The sequence below is a fragment of the Oncorhynchus mykiss genome, chromosome 23 (genome assembly GCF_013265735.2).
Source record: "Oncorhynchus mykiss isolate Arlee chromosome 23, USDA_OmykA_1.1, whole genome shotgun sequence".
NCBI classification, from domain to species: Eukaryota; Metazoa; Chordata; class Actinopteri; order Salmoniformes; family Salmonidae; genus Oncorhynchus; species Oncorhynchus mykiss.
In genome coordinates, this window is record NC_048587.1 from 4,263,975 (window position 1) to 4,290,597 (window position 26,623).

At 43.8% G+C, this 26,623-nt stretch overlaps 1 protein-coding gene across 22 annotated transcripts in view; it reads left to right on the forward strand.

Annotated features, from left to right (window-relative positions):
• The first annotated feature begins 294 nt into the window (after nt 1-294).
• LOC118936585 (transcription factor COE3-like) overlaps nt 295-26,623 on the forward strand; it is a 92,838-nt gene continuing 66,509 nt past the window's right edge. For 4 of the 22 annotated variants that reach the window (XR_005039139.1, XM_036959975.1, XM_036959976.1 and 1 more), the window contains exons 1-2: nt 295-517; nt 12,301-12,445. Coding sequence is in view for 20 of the 22 variants with exons in the window: in XM_036959975.1 (XP_036815870.1) it covers nt 404-517; nt 12,301-12,445 (259 nt within the window). In the remaining 2 variants the exon portion in view is untranslated. The remainder of the gene's footprint in view (nt 518-12,300; nt 12,446-26,623) is intronic. The other 18 variants (XM_036959964.1, XM_036959967.1, XM_036959966.1 and 15 more) reach the window with 12 other exon arrangements.

Genomic DNA, 26,623 nt, shown 5'->3' on the forward strand with positions numbered 1-26,623 from the left:
AGGATCAGAGATGAACGCTAGTCATTGTTATTATTGGTCTATATTATGTCTGGGGACATTTCTATAGATGTGGCTTAGAATCATGATGTGATGTGTACTTCCTGGAAGTAGTTATGTTCTAATCAATGAGATGTGTTATATTCTTCATCAGAGTTGATTTTTTGCTGTTTGTGTCTGCGAGAGAGAGAGAGAGAGAGAGAGAGACAGAGAGAGAGAAAGAGAGAGAGAGACAGAGAGAGAGAGAGAGAGAGAGAGAGAGAGAGAGACAGAGAGAGACAGAGACAGAGAGAGAGACAGAGAGAGAGAGAGAGAGATTAGTTGTGATTATGCTGTAATACTCCAGTGTCTTTTTATTAGATTAATCCCAGATGACATTGTGTCTATCTGTTTTAAAAGGGATTGAATGTCTAATGTCTCTTTCTTTTGCTCTTTCAGATTCTTCTTGAAATTCTTCCTCAAGTGCAATCAGAACTGCTTGAAGAATGCAGGAAACCCAAGAGACATGCGCAGATTCCAGGTAACTAACACAAAAACACATTCAGACACTTCCTCTACCTGACCTCCTCATGAATGGATACTCTCTGTCTCTCTCTGTCTCTCTCTGTCTCTCTCTCTCTCTCTCTCTCTCCCTCTCTCTCTCTCTCTCTCTCTCTCTCTCTCTCTCTCTCTCTCTCTCTCTCTCTCTCTCTCTCTCTCTCTCTCAATTTCATTTCATTTCAATTCAATTCAAGAGCTTTATTGGCATGGGAAACATGTGTTAACATTGCCAAAGCAAGTGAGGTAGATAATATATAAAGTTATAATATAAAGTGAAATAAACAATAAAAATTAACAGTAAACATTACACATACAGAAGTTTCAAAACAATAAAGACATTACAAATGTCATGTTATATATATATATACAGTGTTTTAACAATGTACAAATGGTTAAAGGACACAAGATAAAATAAATAAGCATAAATATGGGTTGTATTTACAATGGTGTTTGTTCTTCACTTGTTGCCCTTTTCTCGTGGCAACAGGTCACAAATCTTGCTGCTGTGATGGCACACTGTGGAATTTCACCCAGTAGATATGAGAGTTTATCAAAATTGGATTTGTTTTCGAATTCTTTGTGGATCTGTGTAATCTGAGGGAAATATTTCTCTCTAATATGGTCATACATTGGGCAGGAGGTTAGGAAGTGCAGCTCAGTTTCCAACCCATTTTGTGGGCAGTGAGCACATAGCCTGTCTTCTCTTGAGAGCCATGTCTGCCTACGGCGGCCTTTCTCAATAGCAAGGCTATGCTCACTGAGTCTGTACATAGTCAAAGCTTTCCTTAATTTTGGGTCAGTCACAGTGGTCAGGTATTCTGCCACTGTGTACTCTCTGTTTAGGGCCAAATAGCATTCTAGTTTGCTCTGTTTTTTTGTTAATTCTTTCCAATGTGTCAAGTAATTATCTTTTTGTTTTCTCATGATTTGGTTGGGTCTAATTGTGCTGCTAATTGTGCTCCTCTCTCTCTCTATCTCTGTCTCTGTCTCTGTCTCTGTCTCTCTCTGTCTCTCTCGCTCTCTCTCTCTCCCTTTGCCCCCCCCCTCTCTCTCTCTCTCTTTCTCTCTCTCTCTCTCTCTTCTATCTCTCTCTCTATCGCTCCCCCCACCTACACACACACACCACAGAATGTGAACCCAAAACTCTGCATTTCCCTAAAGGGATGGAAGGCCAGTGGAGGTCCCAGCATTGGCCCCATGCCACCTGACTGTAGCTGGCTGCTGAACCTTATTGCTTTGCAGATATATTTAAACAGGCCAGCCAGGAGAGGACAGGCTCTGTACCTCTCTAGGGAGAGGAATGGTGCAGCTGTTTGCTTCTTTTTCCTATGCAGAAGCTCAGGGGTCTTCAGCTACCTGCGGTTACAGTTTATACTGCCGTCTCTCTCTCTCTCTCTCTCTCTCTCTCACTCTCTCTCTCTCTCTCTCTCTCTCTCTCTCTCTCCCTCTCTCTCTCTATCTCTCTCTAACTCTCTAACTCTCTCTCTCTCTAACTCTCTCTCTCTCTCTAACTCTCTAACTCTCTCTCTAACTCTCTCTCTCCAACTCTCTAACTCTCTAACTCTCTCTCTAACTCTCTCTATCTAACTCTCTCTCTCATTTTCTAGGACAATTTACACACGGTTAAGATTTGCAGCACATAGCAGCTTGTGATAATCTGCCATATTAAGAAAAAGATACAGGCCTCTGTATCTTTCAGGTTCTATATTGTAGTTCTACAGTATATAGATGTGTCTAAGGGTGAGCGGAGCTCCTTGAAAATAACACACAGCCTGGCAGTTCATTTGTCATACTGTGTCCAGTGCAAGTGATCCTGCTAATATTGATCCATGAGCAGAGAGCAGAAGGTCAAACCCAGAGTGACTGGTAGTCTCCTCTCTGTCTCCATGGCCACTACACCCAGAGTGACTGGTAGTCTCCTCTCTGTCTCCATGGTCACTAAACCCAGAGTGACTGGTAGTCTCCTCTCTGTCTCCATAGCCACTACACCCAGAGTGACTGGTAGTCTCCTCTCTGTCTCCATGGCCACTAAACCCAGAGTGACTGGTAGTCTCCTCTCTGTCTCCATGGTCACTAAACCCAGAGTGACTGGTAGTCTCCTCTCTGTCTCCATGGTCACTAAACCCAGAGTGACTGGTAGTCTCCACTCTGTCTTCATAGCCACTACTCCCAGAGTGACTGGGAGTCTCCTCTCTGTCTCCATGGCCACTAAACCCAGAGTGACTGGTAGTCTCCTCTCTGTCTCCATGGTCACTAAACCCAGAGTGACTGGTAGTCTCCTCTCTGTCTCCATGGTCACTAAACCCAGAGTGACTGGTAGTCTCCACTCTGTCTTCATAGCCACTACTCCCAGAGTGACTGGGAGTCTCCTCTCTGTCTCCATGGTCACTAAACCCAGAGTGACTGGTAGTCTTCTCTCTGTCTCCATGGCCATTAAACCCAGAGTGACTGGTAGACTCCTCTCTGTCTTCATAGTCACTAAACCCAGAGTGACTGGTAGACTCCTCTCTGTCTCCATGGTCACTAAACCCAGAGTGACTTCTCTCCTTCGTCTGACCGTTTTGCTCCAGTGTCTCACTCTAACTAATTTCCCCACCTCCCTCAAGGTTTAAGTGGACTTAACAGCATGTCAGGGCCCTCAGCACCATTTCCACCAGGTTTCAGCTACCTCAGCACCTTGAGGAAATGATTGTGTGTGTGTGTGTTACCGTGTGTGGGTGTGTTTCAGAGAGAGGGAGAGACAGAGCCAGAGAGAGAGAGAGAGAGAGAGAGGGAGAGCCAGCGAGAGAGAGAGAGAGAGAGGGAGAGACATAGCCAGAGAGAGAGACAGAGCCAGAGAGAGATTGCCCTTTATGGTTGTGAGGTCTGGGGTCCGCTCACCAACCAAGACTTCACAAAATGGGACAAACACCAAATTGAGACTCTGCACGCAGAATTCTGCAAAAATATCCTCCGTGTACAACGTAGAACACCAAATAATGCATGCAGAGCAGAATTAGGCCGATACCCACTAATTATCAAAATCCAGAAAAGAGCCGTTAAATTCTACAACCACCTAAAAGGAAGTGATTCACAAACCTTCCATAACAAAGCCATCACCTACAGAGATGAACCTGGAGAAGAGTCCCCTAAGCAAGCTGGTCCTGGGGCTCTGTTCACAAACACAAACACACCCTACAGAGCCCCAGGACAACAGCACAATTAGACCCAACCAAATCATGAGAAAACAAAAAGATAATTACTTGACACATTGGAAAGAATTAACAAAAAAACAGAGCAAACTAGAATGCTATTTGGCCCTAAACAGAGAGTACACAGCGGCAGAATACCTGACCACTGTGACTGACCCAAAATTAAGGAAAGCTTTGACTATGTACAGACTCAGTGAGCATAGCCTTGCTATTGAGAAAGGCCGCCGTAGGCAGACATGGCTCTCAAGAGAAGACAGGCTATGTGCTCACTGCCCACAAAATGAGGTGGAAACTGAGCTGCACTTCCTAACCTCCTGCCCAATGTATGACCATATTAGAGAGACATATTTCCCTCAGATTACACAGATCCACAAAGAATTCGAAAACAAATCCAAATTTGAAAAACTCCCATATCTACTGGGTGAAATTCCACAGTGTGCCATCACAGCAGCAAGATTTGTGACCTGTTGCCACGAGAAAAGGGCAACCAGTGAAGAACACACACCATTGTAAATACAACCCATATTTATGCTTATTTATTTTATCTTGTGTCCTTTAACCATTTGTACATTGTTAAAACACTGTATATATATATATAATATGACATTTGTAATGTCTTTACTGTTTTGAAACCTCTGTATGTGTAATGTTTACTGTTAATTTTTGTTGTTTTTCACTTTATATTTTCACTTTGTATGTTGTCTACCTCACTTGCTTTGGCAATGTTAACACATGTTTCCCATGCCAATAAAGCCCTTGAATTGAATTGAGAGAGAGGGAGAGACAGCGACAGAGAGAGAGAGGGAGAGGGAGAGCCAGAGAGAGAGAGAGAGAGAGAGAGAGAGACAGAGACAGAGCCAGAGCCAGAGCCAGAGAGAGAGAGGGAGAGACAGAGCCAGAGAGAGAGAGAGAGAGAGGGAGAGACAGAGCCAGAGAGAGAAAGAGAGGGAGAGACAGAGCCAGAGAGAGAGAGAGAGGGAGAGACAGAGCCAGAGAGAGAGAGAGAGAGGGAGAGACAGAGCCAGAGAGAGAGAGAGAGAGAAGGGGAGAGCCAGAGAGAGAGAGAGAGGGGGAGACAGAGAGATAGAGAGAGGGAGAGACAGAGCCAGAGAGAGAGAGAGAGGGAGAGACAGAGCCAGAGAGAGAGAGGGAAAGGGAGAGCCAGAGAGAGAGAGAGGGGGAGACAGAGAGATAGAGAGAAGGAGAGACAGAGCCAGAGAGAGAGAGAGAGGGAGAGACAGAGCCAGAGAGAGAGAGAGAGAGAGGGAGAGACAGAGCCAGAGAGAGAGAGAGAGGGAGAGACAGAGCCAGAGAGAGAGAAAGAGAGACAGAGCCAGAGAGAGAGAGAGAGAGAGGAAGAGACAGAGCCAGAGAGAGAGAAAGAGAGACAGAGACAGAGCCAGAGAGAGAGAGAGAGGGAGAGACAGAGCCAGAGAGAGAGAGAGAGGGAGAGACAGAGAGAGAGAGAGAGAGAGTGGAATAGAAAGCTGTGAGAGACTGCCATTCAAAGACTTTCCCTCAGCAGCTGTAAGAGCAGGCCAGTTCACCACTACAACTTTAGTTCTATTCTTGTCTCCTTATAGGACCTTTTTCAACCTGATTTTCCATGCTGCTATTGTATCAGTCTGTTTGAACGACTATGGACTAACGTTTACTGATGTTTTGCATTTAAACGCAGAAAGATATGTTTTAAAAACAACTTAGGAAAATAATGCCTTGATGTCTGTAGCTATAATCGTCATTGTCACAACAAAAACAATGTATCCAATCGACAATTTTTCTTTTTATAAATCATACCCAACTCAATATTCACCGATAATTCAAAACACAGAAACAAATCCCCCCCCCCCCTCCCCCCCTCCCTCCCCAAAAAAACAGCAAAACACCCTGTCTTCCACGTTGAATGGTTGATGTTGAAGAAGCCTCTCTTGGCTCTGCTCTCCATCTCTTCACCGCAGCTTTAAATAACATGTCCAGAATATATTTGACAGACTCTCCCGACCACGGTGTTCCTTAGGCAAGGTCGGGCTTTCCTGCAAGCCTCCTTTCCCCACTTACTACCCACAGCTCTGTCCCCAAATGTCGGGCCCTATTCCCTACGTAAGTGCACTACTTTTCACCAGGGTCCTGTGCACTATGTAGGGAAGAGGGTGCCATTTTGGGATGCTCGCTACCACGGCTCAGCTGGAAGCCAGTGAGCGCTCTATCCATCATCTCGATCCACGGCCAGGCTCTGAACCTGGACACAAGAATGGAGCCCTTTCAGTCCTTTAAAAAAAACAGAGAGAGAGAGAAAAAAAAGAGAGAGGCGAATTCCATTGACATACCCGAGGTCAATCACTGTCAGAATGAACCTGAGAGAGAGAGAGAGAGGGAGAGAGAGAGAGAGAGAGAGAGAGAGAGAGAGAGAGAGAGAGAGAGAGAGAGAGCTCTGAGTGAAAACACTTACACCCATTCATTCAGGGGCCTCTCCAATCCCTTCCAACCCTCCATTGACATGCTAAAAACCCTCATTATCACATATTAAATGCGACTGTATAATTAGGATTGTTTACTAAATAGAAAAAAGGGAGAAGGACGTCTGGTTGATTCTTTCAGGAGGTTTTAGGTCATCGTCTCAGTCAGATATCCTCCTCATCCATCCCTCGAGACATCTCTAACTGTCTCTCTGAAGCTGTCACCCAAACGGCACCCTGATCCCCACGGAGTGCAGTAGTTTTTAGGGTAGACTACGCTACGACGGAGGCTGCCTGACTAATGACAGGAAACATCTGATCAATTTGAATGTCAACAGATCAATATGAATATCAATATGAATATCAATATGAATATCATCAGATCGATATGAATATCAACAGATCAATATGAATATCAACAGATCAATGTGAATATCAACAGATCAATATGAATATCAACAGATCAATATGAATATCAACAGATCAATATGAATATCAATATGAATATCAACAGATCAATATGAATATCAACAGATCAATATGAATATCAATATGAATATCAACAGATCAATATGAATATCAATATGAATATCAACAGATCAATATGAATATCAACAGATCAATATGAATAGCAACAGATCAATATGAATATCAACAGATCAATATGAATATCAACAGATCAGTATGAATATCAACAGATCAATATGAATATCAACAGATCAATATGAATATCAACAGATCAATGTGAATATCAACAGATCAGTATGAATATCAACAGATCAATATGAATATCAACAGATCAATATGAATATCAACAGATCAATATGAATATCAACATGAATATCAATGTGAATATCAACAGATCAATATGAATATCAACATGAATATCAATATGAATATCAACAGATCAATATGAATATCAACAGATCACTATGAATATCAGTATGAATATCAATATGAATATCAACAGATCAATATGAATATCAATATGAATATCAATGTGAATATCAACAGATCAATGTGAATATCAATATGAATATCAACAGATCAATATGAATATCAACAGATCAATATGAATATCAACAGATCAATATGAATATCAACATGAATATCAACAGATCAATATGAATATCAACAGATCAATGTGAATATCAACAGATCAATGTGAATATCAACAGATCAATATGAATATCAATATGAATATCAACAGATCAATGTGAATATCAACAGATCAATATGAATATCAACATGAATATCAACAGATCAATATGAATATCAACAGATCAATGTGAATATCAACAGATCAATGTGAATATCAACAGATCAATATGAATATCAATATGAATATCAACAGATCAATGTGAATATCAACAGATCAATATGAATATCAACATGAATATCAACAGATCAATGTGAATGGTGCCTGTTATGGTGAAGAGAGGGCAGGGGGCAGTGAGGCGGGTGGCTGAGAGACTGTTAATGGCAGATAGACAACTGGACAGAGTCCCTTCCATGAGGTTCTCCTTAAAGCGCCAGAGGAACTGTAGCTAAAGCCTAGAAGATCTCGTCTCCCGGCAACCGTTTTGAGGAGGGAAAATGACAATGCTTTCATTCATTCATCAGGGAGAGAGGAGGAGGAGGGAGAGAGGAAGAGGAGGGAGAGAGGAGGAGGAGGGAGAGAGGAGGAGGAGGGAGAGAGGAGGAGGAGGGAGAGAGAGAGGAAGAGGAGGGAGAGAGGAGGAGGAGGGAGAGAGGAGGAGGAGGGAGAGAGGAAGAGTAGGGAGAGAGGTGGAGGAGGGAGAGAGGAGGAGGAGGGAGAGAGGAAGAGGAGGAGGAGGGAGAGAGGAGGAGGAGGGAGAGAGGAGGAGGAGGGAGAAAGGTGGATGAGGGAGAGAGGAGGAGGAGGGAGAGAGGAAGAGGAGGAGGAGGGAGAGAGGAGGAGGAGGGAGAGAGGAGGAGGAGGGAGAGAGAGAGGAAGAGGAGGGAGAGAGGAGGAGGGAGAGAGGAGGAGGAGGGAGAGAGGAAGAGGAGGGAGAGAGGAGGAGGAGGGAGAGAGGAAGAGGAGGGAAAGAGGTGGAGGAGGGAGAGAGGAAGAGGAGGGAGAGAGGAGGAGGAGGGAGGGAGATGGTGGGCAGGTAATACATACACCCACTCCAAAATGACAAACATATAGATCTTTTTATCACACTTGTAAATGCAATGTGTTGTTTTGACAAAGACAGCCATCCCATCATAGCAAAGGGTAATGACGAGTTTGAAGCTAAACTGGATGTGCTTTTTTATTTTCAATCTGTTTTTGAGAGGACAACGTCCACACTTACATTGGAAGAGAGAGAAAACAATTAAACTGCAATGTTTATTATGAGTTAATAGAGGCCTCTCTCACTGTATTGTCTTTTCTAACTACACACTGCATCACGGATTATTTTATTTCCAGACACCTCCACACTAATGACGAAGGCACAGAAACAAGAAAAATATATCTGTGTTTTTTAATGTGCTTTAAGTTTTGATTATTTTTCAATTTCATTTTTTAATGTGTGTTAGTTTAGAGTCTTTTTAAAGAGATCTATGTTTTTAATGTGCGTTAGTTTAGAGTCTTTTTAAAGATATCTATGTTTTTAATGTGCGTTAGTTTAGAGTCTTTTTAAAGATATCTATGTTTTTAACGTGTGTTAGTTTAGAGTCTTTTTAAAGAGATCTATGTTTTTAATGTGCGTTAGTTTAGAGTCTTTTTAAAGAGATCTATAATGTTTTTAACGTGTGTTAGTTCAGAGTCTTTTTAAAGAGATCTATGTTTTTAATGTGTGTTAGTTTAGAGTCTTTTTAAAGAGATCTATGTTTTTAATGTGTGTTAGTTTAGAGTCTTTTTAAAGAGATCTATGTTTTTAATGTGCGTTAGTTTAGAGTCTTTTTAAAGATATCTATGTTTTTAATGTGCGTTAGTTTAGAGTCTTTTTAAAGATATCTATGTTTTTAACGTGTGTTAGTTGAGTCTTTTTAAAGAGATCTATGTTTTTAATGTGCGTTAGTTTAGAGTCTTTTTAAAGAGATCTATAATGTTTTTAACGTGTGTTAGTTTAGAGTCTTTTTAAAGAGATCTATGTTTTTAATGTGTGTTAGTTTAGAGTCTTTTTAAAGAGATCTATGTTTTTAATGTGTGTTAGTTTAGAGTCTTTTTAAAGAGATCTATAATGTTTTTAATGTGTGTTAGTTTAGAGTCTTTTTAAAGAGATCTATAATGTTTTTAACGTGTGTTAGTTTAGAGTCTTTTTAAAGAGATCTATAATGTTTTTAATGTGTGTTAGTTTAGAGTCTTTTTAAAGAGATCTATGTTTTTAATGTGTGTTAGTTTAGAGTCTTTTTAAAGAGATCTATGTTTTTAATGTGTGTTAGTTTAGAGTCTTTTTAAAGAGATCTATGTTTTTAATGTGTGTTAGTTTAGAGTCTTTTTAAAGAGATCTATGTTTTTAATGTGTGTTAGTTTAGAGTCTTTTTAAAGAGATCTATGTTTTTAATGTGTGTTAGTTTAGAGTCTTTTTAAAGAGATCTATGTTTTTAATGTGTGTTAGTTTAGAGTCTTTTTAAAGAGATCTATGTTTTTAATGTGTGTTAGTTTAGAGTCTTTTTAAAGAGATCTATGTTTTTAATGTGTGTTAGTTTAGAGTCTTTTTAAAGAGATCTATGTTTTTAATGTGTGTTAGTTTAGAGTCTTTTTAAAGATATCTATAATGTTTTTAACGTGCGTTAGTTTAGATTCTTTTTAAAGATATCTATAATGTTTTTAACGTGCGTTAGTTTAGATTCTTTTTAAAGATATCTATAATGTTTTTAACGTGCGTTAGTTTAGATTCTTTTTAAAGATATCTATAATGTTTTTAACGTGCGTTAGTTTAGATTCTTTTTAAAGATATCTATAATGTTTTTAACGTGCGTTAGTTTAGATTCTTTTTAAAGATATCTATAATGTTTTTAACGTGCGTTAGTTTAGATTATTTTTAAAGATATCTATAATGTTTTTAATGTGTGTTAGTTTAGAGTCTTTTTAAAGATATCTATAATGTTTTTAACGTGTGTTAGTTTAGAGTCTTTTTAAAGATATCTATAATGTTTTTAACGTGTGTTAGTTTAGATTCTTTTTAAAGATATCTATAATGTTTTTAACGTGCGTTAGTTTAGAGTCTTTTTAAAGAGATCTATAATGTTTTTAATGTGTGTTAGTTTAGAGTCTTTTTAAAGAGATCTATAATGTTTTTAATGTGTGTTAGTTTAGAGTCTTTTTAAAGAGATCTATGTTTTTAATGTGTGTTAGTTTAGAGTCTTTTTAAAGAGATCTATGTTTTTAATGTGCGTTAGTTTAGAGTCTTTTTAAAGAGATCTATGTTTTTAATGTGTGTTAGTTTAGAGTATTTTTAAAGAGATCTATGTTTTTAATGCGTGTTAGTTTAGAGTCTTTTTAAAGATATCTATAATGTTTTTAATGTGTGTTAGTTTAGAGTCTTTTTAAAGAGATCTATGTTTTTAATGTGTGTTAGTTTATATTATAGTCTTTCTTTATTCCACTGTGAGAGTAGATGACCACACACAGGAAGTTAGAAAAACAAGAAAGACATTTGTAAGAAAGCTATAAAAGAAAGCTATAAAAAAAGCTAAGAAAGCTATAGCTGTGTGTTCGTTTTAATAAAGAGGCTTCTTTTAATGTAACTAGTTGTTTACTCATAGACAGTTCTGCTTCAGGGAAGCACATAAACACGTATACTGTAAATACTCAGTTACAGCCAGGACATTAATGATGTGAGCAAAGCCAGTCAACGACACTGGTGGGAAGTAGTTATATAACGACTCTGGTTTTGGTTTTAGCTACTTCAAGGTGTGAAGACAGACTCCTTCCTCTGATTGGTGTGCCGTAACGTATTGTGTTAATACCATGAAACCTACAGGGACGTTGTACCGACCACGGAAACTAAAGAAGACAGAGAGAGGGAGAGGGAGGGGGAGAGGGAGAGAGAGAGGGAGAGGGAGGGGTAGAGGGAGAGAGAGAGGGAGAGGGAGAGATAGGGAGAGGGAGAGAGAGAGAGAGAGAGAGAGAGAAACTGCCTTTTCCCTTAACCGTTTCTTAGGAACAGAAACAATGGAGGCTGGAGTTCAGCACCTCGTATTTCGCATGAATTGTGTTTTCCTTTATTGTTCAGAAGATGCGGAGTGGTTCGTTCTCAGCCCTCTGCAGAGTTATCTGGATCACTGAATGGTGGGGAAAGTCAAATTAAACCCAGGAAGACTACAATACAGTGGCTGAGTCATCTTTATAAGGCCCCTGGGTGATCCCCTGTCCAACTAGACTACAGTACAGTGGCTGAGTCATCTTTCTAAGGCCCCTGGGTGATCCCCTGTCCAACTAGACTACAGTACAGTGGCTGAGTCATCTTTCTAAGGCCCCTGGGTGATCCCCTGTCCAACTTACTGCGGTCAGGTCAGGTCGTCCCTGACTGTTTACGTACATTTCCTTACATTTGCTGTCTCATGAACACAATCATGTATATTACTGTAGACCTGAGACAGGCCTTCCTCCCATGGCTGTGTCATGAACACAACCCTGTATATTACTGTAGACCTGAGACAGGCCTTCCTCCCATGGCTGTGTCATGAACACAAACCTGTATATTACTGTAGACTTGAGACAGGCCTTCCTCCCATGGCTGTGTCATGAACACAACCCTGTATATTACTGTAGACCTGAGACATAACCTTCCTCCCATTGGCCTTGTGTGGATGCTCAGCTATTCCTGTTGCTACTGGCCAGTGGTATATCATGCAGTGTTATAACAGAAAGACTGAACGTCCCATAGTGATGTCATGAACCCATAGTAGTGCAGCTAGTCTGTTGTGTTGGAGGCCATATGGAATGGAAACCCAAGTGTTTAAAAAAAAACTCCAGCAAAGTCAAGGGGTTTCTTCTCCTTCGAGTTGGTGGCAGCTCAGTTGTCACTAGTTTACATTGTCACAAAGCACTTTGTGTTAACAGTGTGGCAGCAATGGGCCGACATGACCTGTCTCCTGACACAGATACATAGACAGACTGTTTTAATGACTGGCTCCCCCTTTCACTCCTGTTGCAGGTTGTTGTATCAACAACGGTCAACGTGGACGGTCACGTCCTGGCGGTCTCAGATAACATGTTTGTCCATAACAACTCCAAGCACGGCAGAAGGGCTCGACGTCTAGACCCTTCTGAAGGTACGGACCCTCCTTATCTCTATCATGGTAGGCACATTCTACATGACTTTTATTTTGAAATGCTCTCTAGTTTCCCTACGAGCACATTCTACATGACTTTTATTTTGAAATGCTCTCTAGTTTCCCTACGAGCACATTCTACATTACTTTTATTTTGAAATGCTCTCTAGTTTCCCTACGAGCACATTCTACATGACTTTTATTTTGAAATGCTCTCTAGTTTCCCTACGAGCACATTCTACAAGACTTTTATTTTGAAATACCCTCTAGTTTCCCTACGAGCACATTCTACAATACTTTTATTTTGAAATACCCTCTAGTTTCCCTATGAGCACATTCTACAATACTTTTATGTTGAAATACCCTCTAGTTTCCCTATGAGCACATTCTACAAGACTTGTATTTTGAAATGCTCTCTAGTTTCCCTATGAGCACATTCCACAATACTTTTATGTTGAAATACCCTCTAGTTTCCCTACGAGCACATTCTACAATACTTTTATTTTGAAATACCCTCTAGTTTCCCTATGAGCACATTCTACAAGAATTTATTTTGAAATGCTCTCTAGTTTCCCTACGAGCACATTCTACATGACTTTTATTTTGAAATACCCTCTAGTTTCCCTATGAGCACATTCTACATGACTTTTATGTTGAAATACCCTCTAGTTTCCCTATGAGCACATTCTACAAGACTTTTATTTTGAAATACCCTCTAGTTTCCCTATGAGCACATTCTAAATGACTTTTATTTTGAAATATTTTCTAGTTTCCCTATGAGCACAAGACCTTGAATAGATGTTGAAAAGACTTATCTTCATTGTCATGTGGTCGCGGGGGGTTAGTTCTTTAGTTCCATCTCTCTTTCCTCATGTAGCTTGTCATCTTTAGCTCCTCTGGTAGCTGCTGAGATAAAGAGCCTTCTGGTGTAGTTCCTTCAGATCACATCTGTCCCTTTCTGGCTTCACAACGTACTTCTCTAATTCTCCATCACCTCATTGTATTTCACTGGTCAATGTCATAAACACATGTATGTAATATTTATAATTATTATAATTATACTTATTATTATTATTATTATTGCTCTGTGTGAAATATGTAGTGATCTCTATTCACACATGTTTTCAATAGGGCTCTTGCTCAATGGCTTTCTAAAATAAACTTCAAATCTGCAATTGATTTGTGGTGAGATCAGGTTGTTGTTACTGGGTTCTGTAGTGTGAGGTCAGGTTGTTGTTACTGGGTTCTGTAGTGTGAGGTCAGGTTGTTACTGGGTTCTGTAGTGTGAGGTCAGGTTGTTGTTACTGGGTTCTGTAGTGTGAGGTCAAGTTGTTGTTACTGGGTTATGTAGTGTGAGGTCAGGTTGTTACTGGGTTCTGTAGTGTGAGGTCAGGTTGTTACTGGGATCTGTAGTGTGGGGTCAGGTTGTTGTTACTGGGTTCTGTAGTGTGAGGTCAGGTTGTTACTGGGTTCTGTAGTGTGAGGTCAGGTTGTTACTGGGTTCTGTAGTGTGGGGTCAGGTTGTTGTCACTTGGTTCTGTAGTGTGAGGTCAGGTTGTTACTGGGTTCTGTAGTGTGAGGTCAGGTTGTTACTGGGTTCTGTAGTGTGAGATCGGGTTGTTACTGGGTTCTGTAGTGTGAGGTCAGGTTGTTACTGGGTTCTGTAGTGTGAGGTCAGGTTGTTGTTACTGGGTTCTGTAGTGTGAGGTCAGGTTGTTACTGGGTTCTGTAGTGTGGGGTCAGGTTGTTGTCACTTGGTTCTGTAGTGTGAGGTCAGGTTGTTACTGGGTTCTGTAGTGTGAGGTCAGGTTGTTACTGGGTTCTGTAGTGTGAGGTCAGGTTGTTACTGGGTTCTGTAGTGTGAGATCGGGTTGTTACTGGGTTCTGTAGTGTGGGGTCAGGTTGTTGTTACTGGATTCTGTAGTGTGAGGTCAGGTTGTTACTGGGTTCTGTAGTGTGAGGTCAGGTTGTTACTGGGTTCTGTAGTGTGAGGTCAGGTTGTTGTTTCTGGGTTCTGTAGTGTGAGGTCAGGTTGTTACTGGGTTCTGTAGTGTGGGGTCAGGTTGTTACTGGGTTCTGTAGTGTGGGGTCAGGTTGTTACTGGGTTCTGTAGTGTGATGTCAGGTTGTTACTGGGATCTGTAGTGTGGGGTCAGGTTGTTACTGGGTTCTGTAGTGTGAGGTCAGGTTGTTACTGGGATCTGTAGTGTGGGGTCAGGTTGTTACTGGGATCTGTAGTGTGGGGTCAGGTTGTTACTGGGTTCTGTAGTGTGAGGTCAGGTTGTTACTGGGTTCTGTAGTGTGGGGTCAGGTTGTTACTGGGTTCTGTAGTGTGGGGTCAGGTTGTTACTGGGTTCTGTAGTGTGAGGTCAGGTTGTTACTGGGATCTGTAGTGTGGGGTCAGGTTGTTACTGGGTTCTGTAGTGTGGGGTCAGGTTGTTACTGGGTTCTGTAGTGTGAGGTCAGGTTGTTACTGGGATCTGTAGTGTGGGGTCAGGTTGTTACTGGGTTCTGTAGTGTGAGGTCAGGTTGTTGTTACTGGGATCTGTAGCTAGATCCTTATAAAAGCACTACTGTGGTGTCGTACTCATCAATGAGGAAACCAGCACATCAGAAGACTGACTGATTGGCTGCTCTGCAGAGAAAAAGGGAAAAAAAAGAGAGAAAAATAAATTTCGGAGCAGCAAAGTCTGGGAAACATAAATGCAGGAAGGACAGAGTTCAACCTTCTGACCTTCCTGTTGGACTCGGTTCAGTTCAAACACTCTGGGAAACGGGATCTTGTCAAACGCGTATTAGCTAGTTATCAGTGGCAAGTACAAGTGGCTGGGTATGTATAGTATGATGCTACCCAAACCTGTAACAGCACGAGGGTGTTGTTGTCTTAATTAGGCAGGGATTATCATAACACAATTGTTTTAATAATGCAACAGGAGAGGCAAATACAAAGGCGTTATATCAATGAAATGCACTATATCAACCCCCAGAACTCTGCAGGGGAAGGAAATGACTAGGTTCTTTACTAATGACAAAACGGGCAGAGAAAGACAATCTAATAATTGATGGTTAGCCCTAAGCTGTGAAGTCGTTACCGCCTGTGACGTATTGTTTGTCTCCCTCTCTCTCTCTCTCCTTATCCACGGGATAGAAGGCGTGTTTTGCTTAGCAACCAGCTTTAATTAAGGGAGCAATTAAAGAGGTTGAGTCCCCCCCCCCACACTCTACCGTGGGTCTCCCCCTGTCTGAGGGGGTCCTGCGGGACAGGGGAACTGGCGTCTGCACAGCCTACTCACCCAACCCAACAACTAGATCAACCCACCCAACAACCACTGAATCACCTCATCTCATCAAAAAGCCCAGTGTGCAGCAGAGATCCTGTCCTTATGAATCTAGATCTGTACTGGTGGTTTTCAGATGATCCGTCTCCTGATCTGGAGTGTATCTCCTCCACCTTCCCGTTATTAAGTGAAGACCACACAGATCTATGAAGTGTGTGTGGATTGTGTTAGAGGGCAGACGTGGCTGGGTAGAATGGAACATTTCATGACGAAACATACTGTATCTAATATTTGAAACGCAGTCTCATATCACAGTCAAATCTCAGATTACTGATATTTTATTGTCTACCCATTTTAGAGAGACAGACAGACAGACAGACAGACAGACAGACAGACAGACAGACAGACAGACAGACAGACAGACAGACAGACAGACAGACAGACAGACAGACAGACAGACAGACAGACAGACAGACAGACAGACAGACAGACAGACAGACAGACAGACAGACAGACAGACAGTCCTAATGTATAGTCCATGTTAACTATGCTGTAGATTGGCTACAAAGTCTGTACAGGAATACCTATTAACTCTGTTTATCTGCAATTCTGTCTCCCTAATACAACCTATTATCTAAGTTTCAAACACCAGCTGGATATAATGTATTCCAGTTGATGGTATAGTAATTCCCCCCCCCTGCCCCCCTCCCTTACTCTCTCACCTCCACGTGTTCCTCAGTTCATAAAAGAGCCTGTAGTCGTCAGTAAGGGGTGTGTAAAGAGCGACTCAGCGACCCTCGTCTGTGTCTACGCTCTACCGTGTGTGTATGTGTGTGTGTGTCGTACTCAGCGACCCCGGCTCTCTCCTCGAGGCCCTGCAGCGTGGATCTGATTTGCATGCCAAGTGGCTGTAACGCTGTTAGGTTGATGCAATAAAGACAAACGGATCCAGGCTGCAAGGCTTTAGCCAGTAAAGAGGAGCAGATGGCCCTAGGAGAGGTAAAAAAAGGTATAATCCCATCAGCAGCAGTATCAACCTGCCATCTGGAGACCACCGGCACAATTACAAGACATTTTTAGCAGGCAGAACAAAGGAAGTCCTCAGTACGTACAGCACAGCAGGCAAGATGAGACCTGTTGGTGTGTCTCAATACTGGAGGGATGAGGAGGAAGGTGACTAAGTCTGTGTCCCAAAATGACACCCTATTTTCATATGAAGGGCACTACTACTACCCCATTGGCCCTGGTCAAAAGTAGGGCGCTACATAGTGCCGTTTGGGATGTACGCTAACACGGTGCCATGTTGCCTTGGAGAGAGGAGTGCTGATTAGAGCTTCACACTGAGAGGCTGGAGCTGAACGCAGAGAGAGAAGTACGAACCCAAACGCCTCTGTTCAGTAAACCAAACACAGGGGGACGTGGGGAGGTGAGAGGCAGGAGCTGAACGCAGAGAGAGAAGTACGAACCCAACGCCTTTGTTCAGTAAACCAAACACAGGGGGACGTGGGGAGGTGAGCCGGGAGGCCTGGTAGGTTGTGGGTAGTCAACACCAGACACAGTGGGGAGGTGGGGAGGTGAGCTGGGAGGCCTGGTAGGTTGTGGGTAGTCAGCACCAGACACAGTGGGGAGGTGGGGAGGTGAGCTGGGAGGCCTGGTAGGTTGTGGGTAGTCAGCACCAGACACAGTGGGGAGGTGGGGAGGTGAGCTGGGAGGCCTGGTAGGTTGTGGGTAGTCAGCACCAGACACAGTGGTGAGGTGAGCCGGGAGGCCTGGTAGGTTGTGGGTAGTCAGCACCAGACACAGGGGGATGTGGGGAGGTGAGCTGGGAGGCCTGGTAGGTTGTGGGTAGTCAGCACCAGACACAGGGGGACGTGGGGAGGTGAGCTGGGAGGCCTGGTAGGTTGTGGGTAGTCAACACCAGACACAGTGGTGAGGTGAGCCGGGAGGCCTGGTAGGTTGTGGGTAGTCAACTCCAGACACAAGGGGGCGTGGGGAGGTGAGCTGGGAGGCCTGGTAGGTTGTGGGTAGTCAGCACCAGACATAGGGGGGGCGTGGGGATGTGAGCCAGGAGGCCTTGTAGGTTGTGGGTAGTCAACACCAGACACAGTGGGGAGGTGGGGAGGTGAGCTGGGAGGCCTGGTAGGTTGTGGGTAGTCAGCACCAGACACAGGTGGACGTGGGGAGGTGAGCCAGGAGGCCTGGCAGGTTGTGGGTAGTCAACACCAGACACAGGGGGACGTGGAGAGGTGAGCTGGGAGGCCTGGTAGGTTGTGGGTAGTCAACACCAGACACAGTGGGGAGGTGGGGAGGTGAGCCGGGAGGCCTGGTAGGTTGTGGGTAGTTGGTAGTCAGTACCAAATATTTCTCTCCGCTCTCTCTCTTCCTCTCTTGGCTCCTTGTTGACTGTCCACTTGCAGCACATCAAAGCCAGAGATTCGTTGGAGTGTGACAATTGATGTTGAGATTAGACACATGCAGGCGCCGAACCGCTTCCAGAAGACTTGGCGTTAGGAGAAAAATCAGAAGAGAGCTGGCAAGCAGGGAGGAAGTGATGTGTTAGTCGTTAGCTAGTCGTTAGCTAGACGTTAGCTAGACGTTAGCTAGAGGTTAGCTAGAGGTTAGCTAGTCGTTAGCTAGACGTTAGCTAGTCGTTAGCTAGACGTTAGCTAGTCATTAGTTAGTCGTTAACTAGTCGTTAGCTAGTCGTTAGTTAGTCGTTAGCTAGTCGTTAGCTAGTCGTTAGTTAGTCGTTAGCTAGTCGTTAGTTAGTCGTTAGCTAGTCGTTAGCTAGTCGTTAGCTAGTCGTTAGCTAGTGAACAATACAATAAATTATCCCATAACTGACATAAAAATGTAGAGGAAAACATTTGATGAATATTGTTTAATATATTATATACTAAATATAGGTCCTTTATGATTTTTAAATAATATTTACAAAATTAAAAAAAACAATCCGACTACTTAGAATAAGTTGTACCTAGCCTGGTACTCCTGTGTGTTGGGTGATCTTGGCTCCAGAACAGCCTACCTAGCCTGGTATCCCTGTATGTTGGGTGAACTTGGCATCAGAACAGCCTACCTAGCCTGGTATTTCTGTATTTTGGGTGAACTTGGCATCAGAACAGCCTACCTAGCCTGGTATCCCTGTAAGTTGGGTGAACTTGGCATCAGAACAGCCTACCTAGCCTGTTATTCCTGTAAGTTGGGTGATCTTGGCTCCAGAACAGCCTACCTAGCCTGGTACTCCTGTATGTTGGGTGAACTTGGCATCAGAACAGCCTACCTAGCCTGTTATTCCTGTATGTTGGGTGGACTTGGCTCCAGAACAGCCTAACTAGCCTGGTACTCCTGTATGTTGGGTGAACTTGGCATCAGAACAGCCTGCCTAGCCTGGTATTCCTGTATGTTGGGTGAACTTGGCATCAGAACAGCCTGCCTAGCCTGGTACTCCTGTATGTTGGGTGGACTTGGCTCCAGAACAGCCTAACTAGCCTGGTACTCCTGTATGTTGGGTGGACTTGGCTCCAGAACAGCCTACCTAGCCTGGTATCCCTGTATGTTGGGTGAACTTGGCATCAGAACAGCCTACCTAGCCTGGTATCCCTGTATGTTGGGTGAACTTGGCATCAGAACAGCCTACCTAGCCTGGTACTCCTGTATGTTGGGTGAACTTGGATTCAGAACATCCTTCACCAGACTGGTCCTGTTCCAGCCCGTCCGTCTCTCTCTCGCTGGCTGACTGCGTACGTCTGCTCTCTCCAATTTCCATCATCTGCTTGAGGGCATTGTGCACGTATATCATTAGATGGCTAACGCTGTCTGTGTAATTTGGTTCGCCATGCTCCCCATTGAACACATGTCCCCCCCTTCTATATGTGCATTGAAAATGTATGCTAATCACGGGCAGAATGGAGGTGGCTCATGCACGGCTCGGTTTAGAGCAACCCCGGCCCCCCCAGCCTCGGCCCCCGTCTCTCCCGTCTCCACGCTAGGCGCCAACGGGGGAAGCATTGCGAAATTCGAGTCGGTGTGTGTGTGTGTGTGGCTGTCTGAAGCCCCAGCTGCCAGCCAGCTCCTCTTGTGCCTCTGCTCTGCCCAGTCCACCCCCCACCCCCATCCCCACCCAGCCTCTTCTCCGTAACCCCCCCACCTGCCTCCCTTCAGCCCCCCAACAACCCCCCACCACAACCTACCCTTCCTTCCTTCTGTCCGTCCGTCCACCCCTCCTTCCCTCCCTCCCTCTCACCTACAGACAGTAAATTTGTTTACTGTAATTTTTGGTGAATTATTTGCTATAATTGGCTTCGCTGATGAAGGTCAGTCCCTTTGAGGAGTCTTGTCTGTCTTTAGAGAGTTGATGCTTTTTCAAACGCTCCTGCCTGCAATTAAGAAAAGCAAATGTCACTCGCAAGCCTTAGAAATGAAAATTTGTATGAACTTATTAGCATGGAGTCAACAGTGCCAGTTAAGGGCAGCCCTCCCTCCCTCCCTCCCTCCCTCCCTCTCTCTCTCTCTCTCTCTCTCTCTCTCTCTCTCTCTCTCTCTCTCTCTCTCTCTCTCTCTCTCTCTCTCTCTCTCTCTCTCTCTCTCTCTCTCTCTCTCTCTCTCTCTCTCTCTCTCTCTCTCTCTCTCTCTCTCTCTCTCTCTCTCTCTCTCTCTCTCTCTCTCTCTCTCTCTCTCTATGCCTCCCTCGCCTCCCTCCCTCCCCCCTCCGCCCTCCTTCCCACCATCTCTCTCTCCCTCCCTCCCTCCCTCCCTCCCTCCCTCCCTCCCTCCCTCCCTCCCTCCCTCCCTCCCTCCCTCCCTCCCGTGGCGGTGTGTGTGTGTGTGTGTGTGCTGTGGGCTCATGGCCCCTCTGCTACACAGGGAGATGCTCGTGGAATGAGCAAATACAACCTCGGCTGGTCCAACATTAAAGCAAACAAAGACTGGGGCCTTGTCTGGAGTGTAGAACACAACAATACCTAATGGTGATTAACCTGGCTGGCTGGCAGAGAGCTAGCTGAGGGAAAGAGAGGGGGAAATCAATGCATGATGGCAATGATTATATCGTCTCATTATTGATCATATGTACGCCTTATAATTATAACCCATTGTTATTTTATCAGTATTTTATCATTTATATTTTTATTAATAACAGATATATTTAAAAAAAAAAATCCACATATTTGTTTTTAACATACATTAGTTTTTGTGCTGTTTTTATATAAACTGAATTGCAATGATTGAAAGATTGGTGTTACTGTGGTAGCTATTATAAACTCAGACATCTTAGTTATAACAACGATGTTACAGTGGTACAGGATGAAAGCGGGTATAAACTCAGACATCTTAGCTATAACAACGATGTTACAGTGGTACAGGATGATAGCTATTATAAACTCAGACACCTTAGCTATAACAACGATGTTACAGTGGTACAGGATGAAAGCGGGTATAAACTCAGACATCTTAGCTATAACAACGATGTTACAGTGGTACAGGGTGATAGCTATTATAAACTCAGACACCTTAGCTATAACAACGATGCTACAGTGGTACAGGATGAAAGCGGGTATAAACTCAGACATCTTAGCTATAACAACGATGTTACAGTGGTACAGGATGATAGCTATTATAAACTCAGACATCTTAGTTATAACAACGATGTTACAGTGGTACAGGATGATAGCTATTATAAACTCAGACATCTTAGCTATAACAACGATGTTACAGTGGTACAGGATGAAAGCTATTATAAACTCAGACACCTTAGCTATAACAACGATGTTACAGTGGTACAGGATGATAGCTGGTATAAACAACAGACACCTTAGGTACAACTACCCCAATTACACTAAAAGGTACTACAGATGACAAAAACATCCTTTTGTGAATTATTTACAAGGCTTTGTGGCTTTACAGTTCCAAGCACCTTTCCATTGTCTCTCCTTCTATCCCCGGTCAACAACAATAAGAGAGATGGACAGATTAAATAAATAAATAAACCTTTAAAATGAAGGAGCAGTTAATGTAGAGGGTGGAGGAGTGAGAGTGGGGGAGGAAATCCATTACTGTTAGTCACCTCCCTCCCACTGACCGTTTAGCAACAGGAAATAGAGCAGGAGAAATGAGGAGCGTCAAATAAACAGACAGAGTGTACATCTTTAGGTATCTAGTCTCTTTGTCGCAGAATCTGCATTCCAGAATGCTCATCGAAGCAGGGTCCAGAGGAAGTCTGGGTGTTGAAGAAGGTGTGATAAAAGAGAGAGAGAACTCTGTGCCTGACTGTTTGCCTCAGTGATGGCTACTGGTGGTCCGGAGCTTGCTAGCACTTCTGATATTTTTTAAATATTAACTACCAGTCAAAAGTTTTAGAACACCTACTAGATTCAAGTTTTTTTTAAAAATGTATTTGTATTTATTTTTAAAACTATTTTCTACATTGTAGAATAATAGTGAAGACATCAACGCTGAAATAACACATATGGAATCATGTAGTAACCAAAAAAGTGTTAAACAAATCAAAATAGATTTTATCATCGAAATTCTTCAAATAGCCACCCTTTGCCTTGATGACAGCTTTGCAAACTCATGGCATTCTCTCAACCAGCTTTATTAGATAGTCACCTGGAATGCATTGCAATTAACAGGTGTGCCTTCTTAAAAGTTAATTTGTGGAATTTCTTTCCTTCTTAATGTGTTTCAGCCAATCAGTTGTGTTGTAACAAGGGGGGGGGGGGGGGGGGGGGGGACCTTGTCGCACCTTGACTACTGTTCAGTCGTTTGGTCAGGTGCCACAAAAAAAGGACTTAGGAAAATTGCAATTGGCTCAGAACAGGGCAGCTCAGCTGGCCCTTGGATGTACACAGAGAGCTAGCATTAATAATATTCTTGTCAATCTCTCATGGCTCAAAGTGGAGGAGAGATTGACTTCATCACTACTTGTATTTATGAGAGGTATTGACATGTTGAATGCACCGAGCTGTCTGTTTGAACTACTGGCACACAGCTCGGACACCCATGCATACCCCACAAGACATGCCACAAGAGGTTTATTCACAGTCCCCAAGTCCAGAACAGACTATGGGAGGTGCACAGTACTACATAGAGCCATGACTACATGGTACTCTATTCCACATCAGGTAACTGATTCAGCTGTACAATTAGATTTAAAAAACAGACAAAAAAACCTTATGGAACAGCGGGGACTGTGAAGCACCACACACACACACACACACACACACACACACACACACACACACACACACACACACACACACACACACACACACACACACACACACACACACACACACACATATGTACACATGGATTTTGTACTGTATATATCTGGTGGAGTAGGGGCCTGAGGGCACACGGTCTGTGAATGTATTGTGATGTTTTTTAAATGGTATAAACTGCTTTAATTTCGCTGGACCCCAGGAAGAGTAGCTGCTGCCTTGGCAGCAGCTAATGGGGATCCATAATAAACCCCAGGAAGAGTAGCTGCTGCCTTGGCAGGAACTAATGGGGATCCGTAATAAACCCCAGGAAGAGTAGCTGCTGTCTTGGCGGGAACTAATGGGGATCCATAATAAACCCCAGGAAGAGTAGCTGCTGCCTTGGCAGGAACTAATGAGGATCCATAATAAACCCCATGAAGAGTATCTGCTGCCATGGCAGGAACTAATGGGGATCCATAATAAACCCCAGGAAGAGTAGCTGCTGCCTTGGCAGGAACTAATGGGGATCCATAATAATCCCCAGGAAGAGTAGCTGCTGTCTTGACAGGAACTAATGGGGATCCATAATAAACCCCAGGAAGAGTAGCTGCTGCCTTGGCAGGAACTAATGGGGATCCATAATAAACCCCAGGAAGAGTAGCTGCTGCCTTGACAGGAACTAATGGGGATCCATAATAAACCCCAGGAAGAGTAGCTGCTGCCTTGGCAGGAACTAATGGAGATCCATAATAAACCCCAGGAAGAGTAGCTGCTGCCTTGGCAGGAACTAATGGGGATCCATAATAAACCCCAGGAAGAGAAGCTGCTGCCTTGGCAGGAACTAATGGGGATCCATAATAAACCCCAGGAAGAGTAGCTGCTGCCTTGACAGGAACTAATGGGGATCCATAATAAACCCCAGGAAGAGTAGCTGCTGCCTTGACAGGAACTAATGGGGATCCATAATAAACCCCAGGAAGAGTAGCTGCTGCCTTGGCAGGAACTAATGGGGATCCATAATAAACCCCAGGAAGAGTAGCTGCTGTCTTGGCCCCAGCTAATGGGGATCCATAATAAACCCCAGGAAGAGTAGCTGCTGTCTTGGCAGGAACTAATGGGGATCCATAATAAACCCCAGGAAGAGTAGCTGCTGTCTTGGCCCCAGCTAATGGGGATCCATAATAAACCACAGGAAGAGTAGCTGCTGTCTTGGCCCCAGCTAATGGGGATCCATAATAAACCCCAGGAAGAGTAGCTGCTGTCTTGGCCCCAGCTAATGGGGATCCATAATAAACCACAGGAAGAGTAGCTGCTGTCTTGGACCCAGCTAATGGGGATCCATAATAAACCCCAGGAAGAGTAGCTGCTGTCTTGGCCCCAGCTAATGGGGATCCATAATAAACCACAGGAAGAGTATCTGCTGTCTTGGCCCCAGCTAATGGGGATCCATAATGAATTCAAATACAAAAGTCAGTCAATACAGAACATTTCAAGAACTTTCAAAGTTTCTTCATGTGTAGTTGCAAAACCCATCGAACGCTATTATGAAACTGTCTCTCACGAGGACCGCCACAGGAAAGGAAGACCCAGAGTGACCTGTCTCTCATGAGGACCGCCCCAGAAATGAAGACCCAGAGTGACCTGGCTCTCACGAGGACCGCCCCAGAAATGAAGACCCAGAGTGACCTGGCTCTCACGAGGACCGCCCCAGAAATGAAGACCCAGAGTGACCTGTCTCTCATGAGGACCGCCACAGGAAAGAAAGACCCAGAGTGACCTCTGCTGCAAAGGATAAGTTCATTAGAGTTAACTGGCTCTCACGAGGACCGCCACAGGAAATGAAGACCCAGGTTTACCTCTGCTGCAAAGGATAAGTTCTTTAGAGTTAACTGGCTCTCATGAGGACCGCCACAGGAAAGGAAGACCCAGAGTGACCTCTGCTGCAAAGGATAAGTTCATTAGAGTTAACTGGCTCTCACGAGGACCACCACAGGAAATGAAGACCCAGGTTTACCTCTGCTGCAAAGGATAAGTTCATTAGAGTTAACTGGCTCTCACGAGGACCGCCACAGGAAATGATGACCCAGGTTTACCTCTGCTGCAAAGGATAAGTTCATTAGAGTTAACTGGCTCTCACGAGGACCACCACAGGAAAGGAAGACCCAGAGTGACCTCTGCTGCAAAGGATAAGTTCATTAGAGTTAACTGGCTCTCACGAGGACCGCCACAGGAAATGAAGACCCAGGTTTACCTCTGCTGCAAAGGATAAGTTCATTAGAGTTAACTGGCTCTTACGAGGACCGCCACAGGAAATGAAGACCCAGGTTTACCTCTGCTGCAAAGGATAAGTTCATTAGAGTTAACTGGCTCTCACGAGGACCGCCACAGGAAATGAAGACCCAGGTTTACCTCTGCTGCAAAGGATAAGTTCATTAGAGTTAACTGGCTCTCATGAGGACCGCCACAGGAAAGGAAGACCCAGAGTTACCTTTGCTGCAAAGGATAAGTTCATTAGAGTTAACTGGTTCTCACGAGGACCGCCCCAGAAATGAAGACCCAGAGTGACCTCTGCTGCAAAGGATAAGTTCATTAGAGTTACCAGCCTCAGAAATTGCAGCCCAACTAAAACACTTCACAGAGTTCATGTAACAGACACATCTCAACATCAGTTGTTCAGAGGAGACTGTGTAAATTGCTACAAAGAAACCACTACTAAACGACACCAATAATAAGAAGAGACTTGATTGGGCCAAGAAACACAAGCAATGGACATTAGACTGGTCAAAAGTTGTCCTTTGGTCTGGAGTCCAAATTGGAGATTTTTGGTTCCAACCGCTGTGTCTTTGTGAGACACGGTGTGGGTGAACGGATGATCTCCACATGTGTATTTTCCACCGTAAAGCATGGAGGAGGAGGTGTTATGGTGTGGGGGTGACACTGTCTGTGACACTGTCTGTGATTTATTTAGAATTCAAGGCACACTTAACCAGCATGGCTACCACAGCATGCTGCAGCGATACGCCATCCCATCTGGTTTGGGCTTAGTGGGACTATCATTTGTTTTTCAACAGGATAATGACCCAACACACCTCCAGACTATGTAAGGGCTATTTGACCAAGAAGGAGAGTGATGGAGGGCTGCATCAGATGACCTGGCCTCCACAAGCCCCCATCCTCAACCAACTTGAGATGGTTTGGAATTAGTCGGACTGCAGAGTGAAGGAAAAGCAGCCAACAAGTGCTCAGCATATGTGGGAACTCCTTCAAGACTGTTGGAAAAGCATTCCAGGTGAAGCTGGTTAAGAGAATGCCAAGCGTGTGCAAAGCTGTCATCGAGGCTCTACAAATCTAATTGTACAGCTGAATCAGTTACCTGATGTGGAATAGAGTACCATGTAGTCATGGCTCTATGTAGTACTGTGCACCTCCCATAGTCTGTTCTGGACTTGGGGACTGTGAATAAACCTCTTGTGGCATGTCTTGTGGGGTATGCATGGGTGTCCGAGCTGTGTGCCAGTAGTTCAAACAGACAGCTCGGTGCATTCAACATGTCAATACCTCTCATAAATACAAGTAGTGATGAAGTCAATCTCTCCTCCACTTTGAGCCATGAGAGATTGACAAGAATATTATTAATGCTAGCTCTCTGTGTACATCCAAGGGCCAGCTGAGCTGCCCTGTTCTGAGCCAATTGCAATTTTCCTAAGTCCTTTTTTTGTGGCA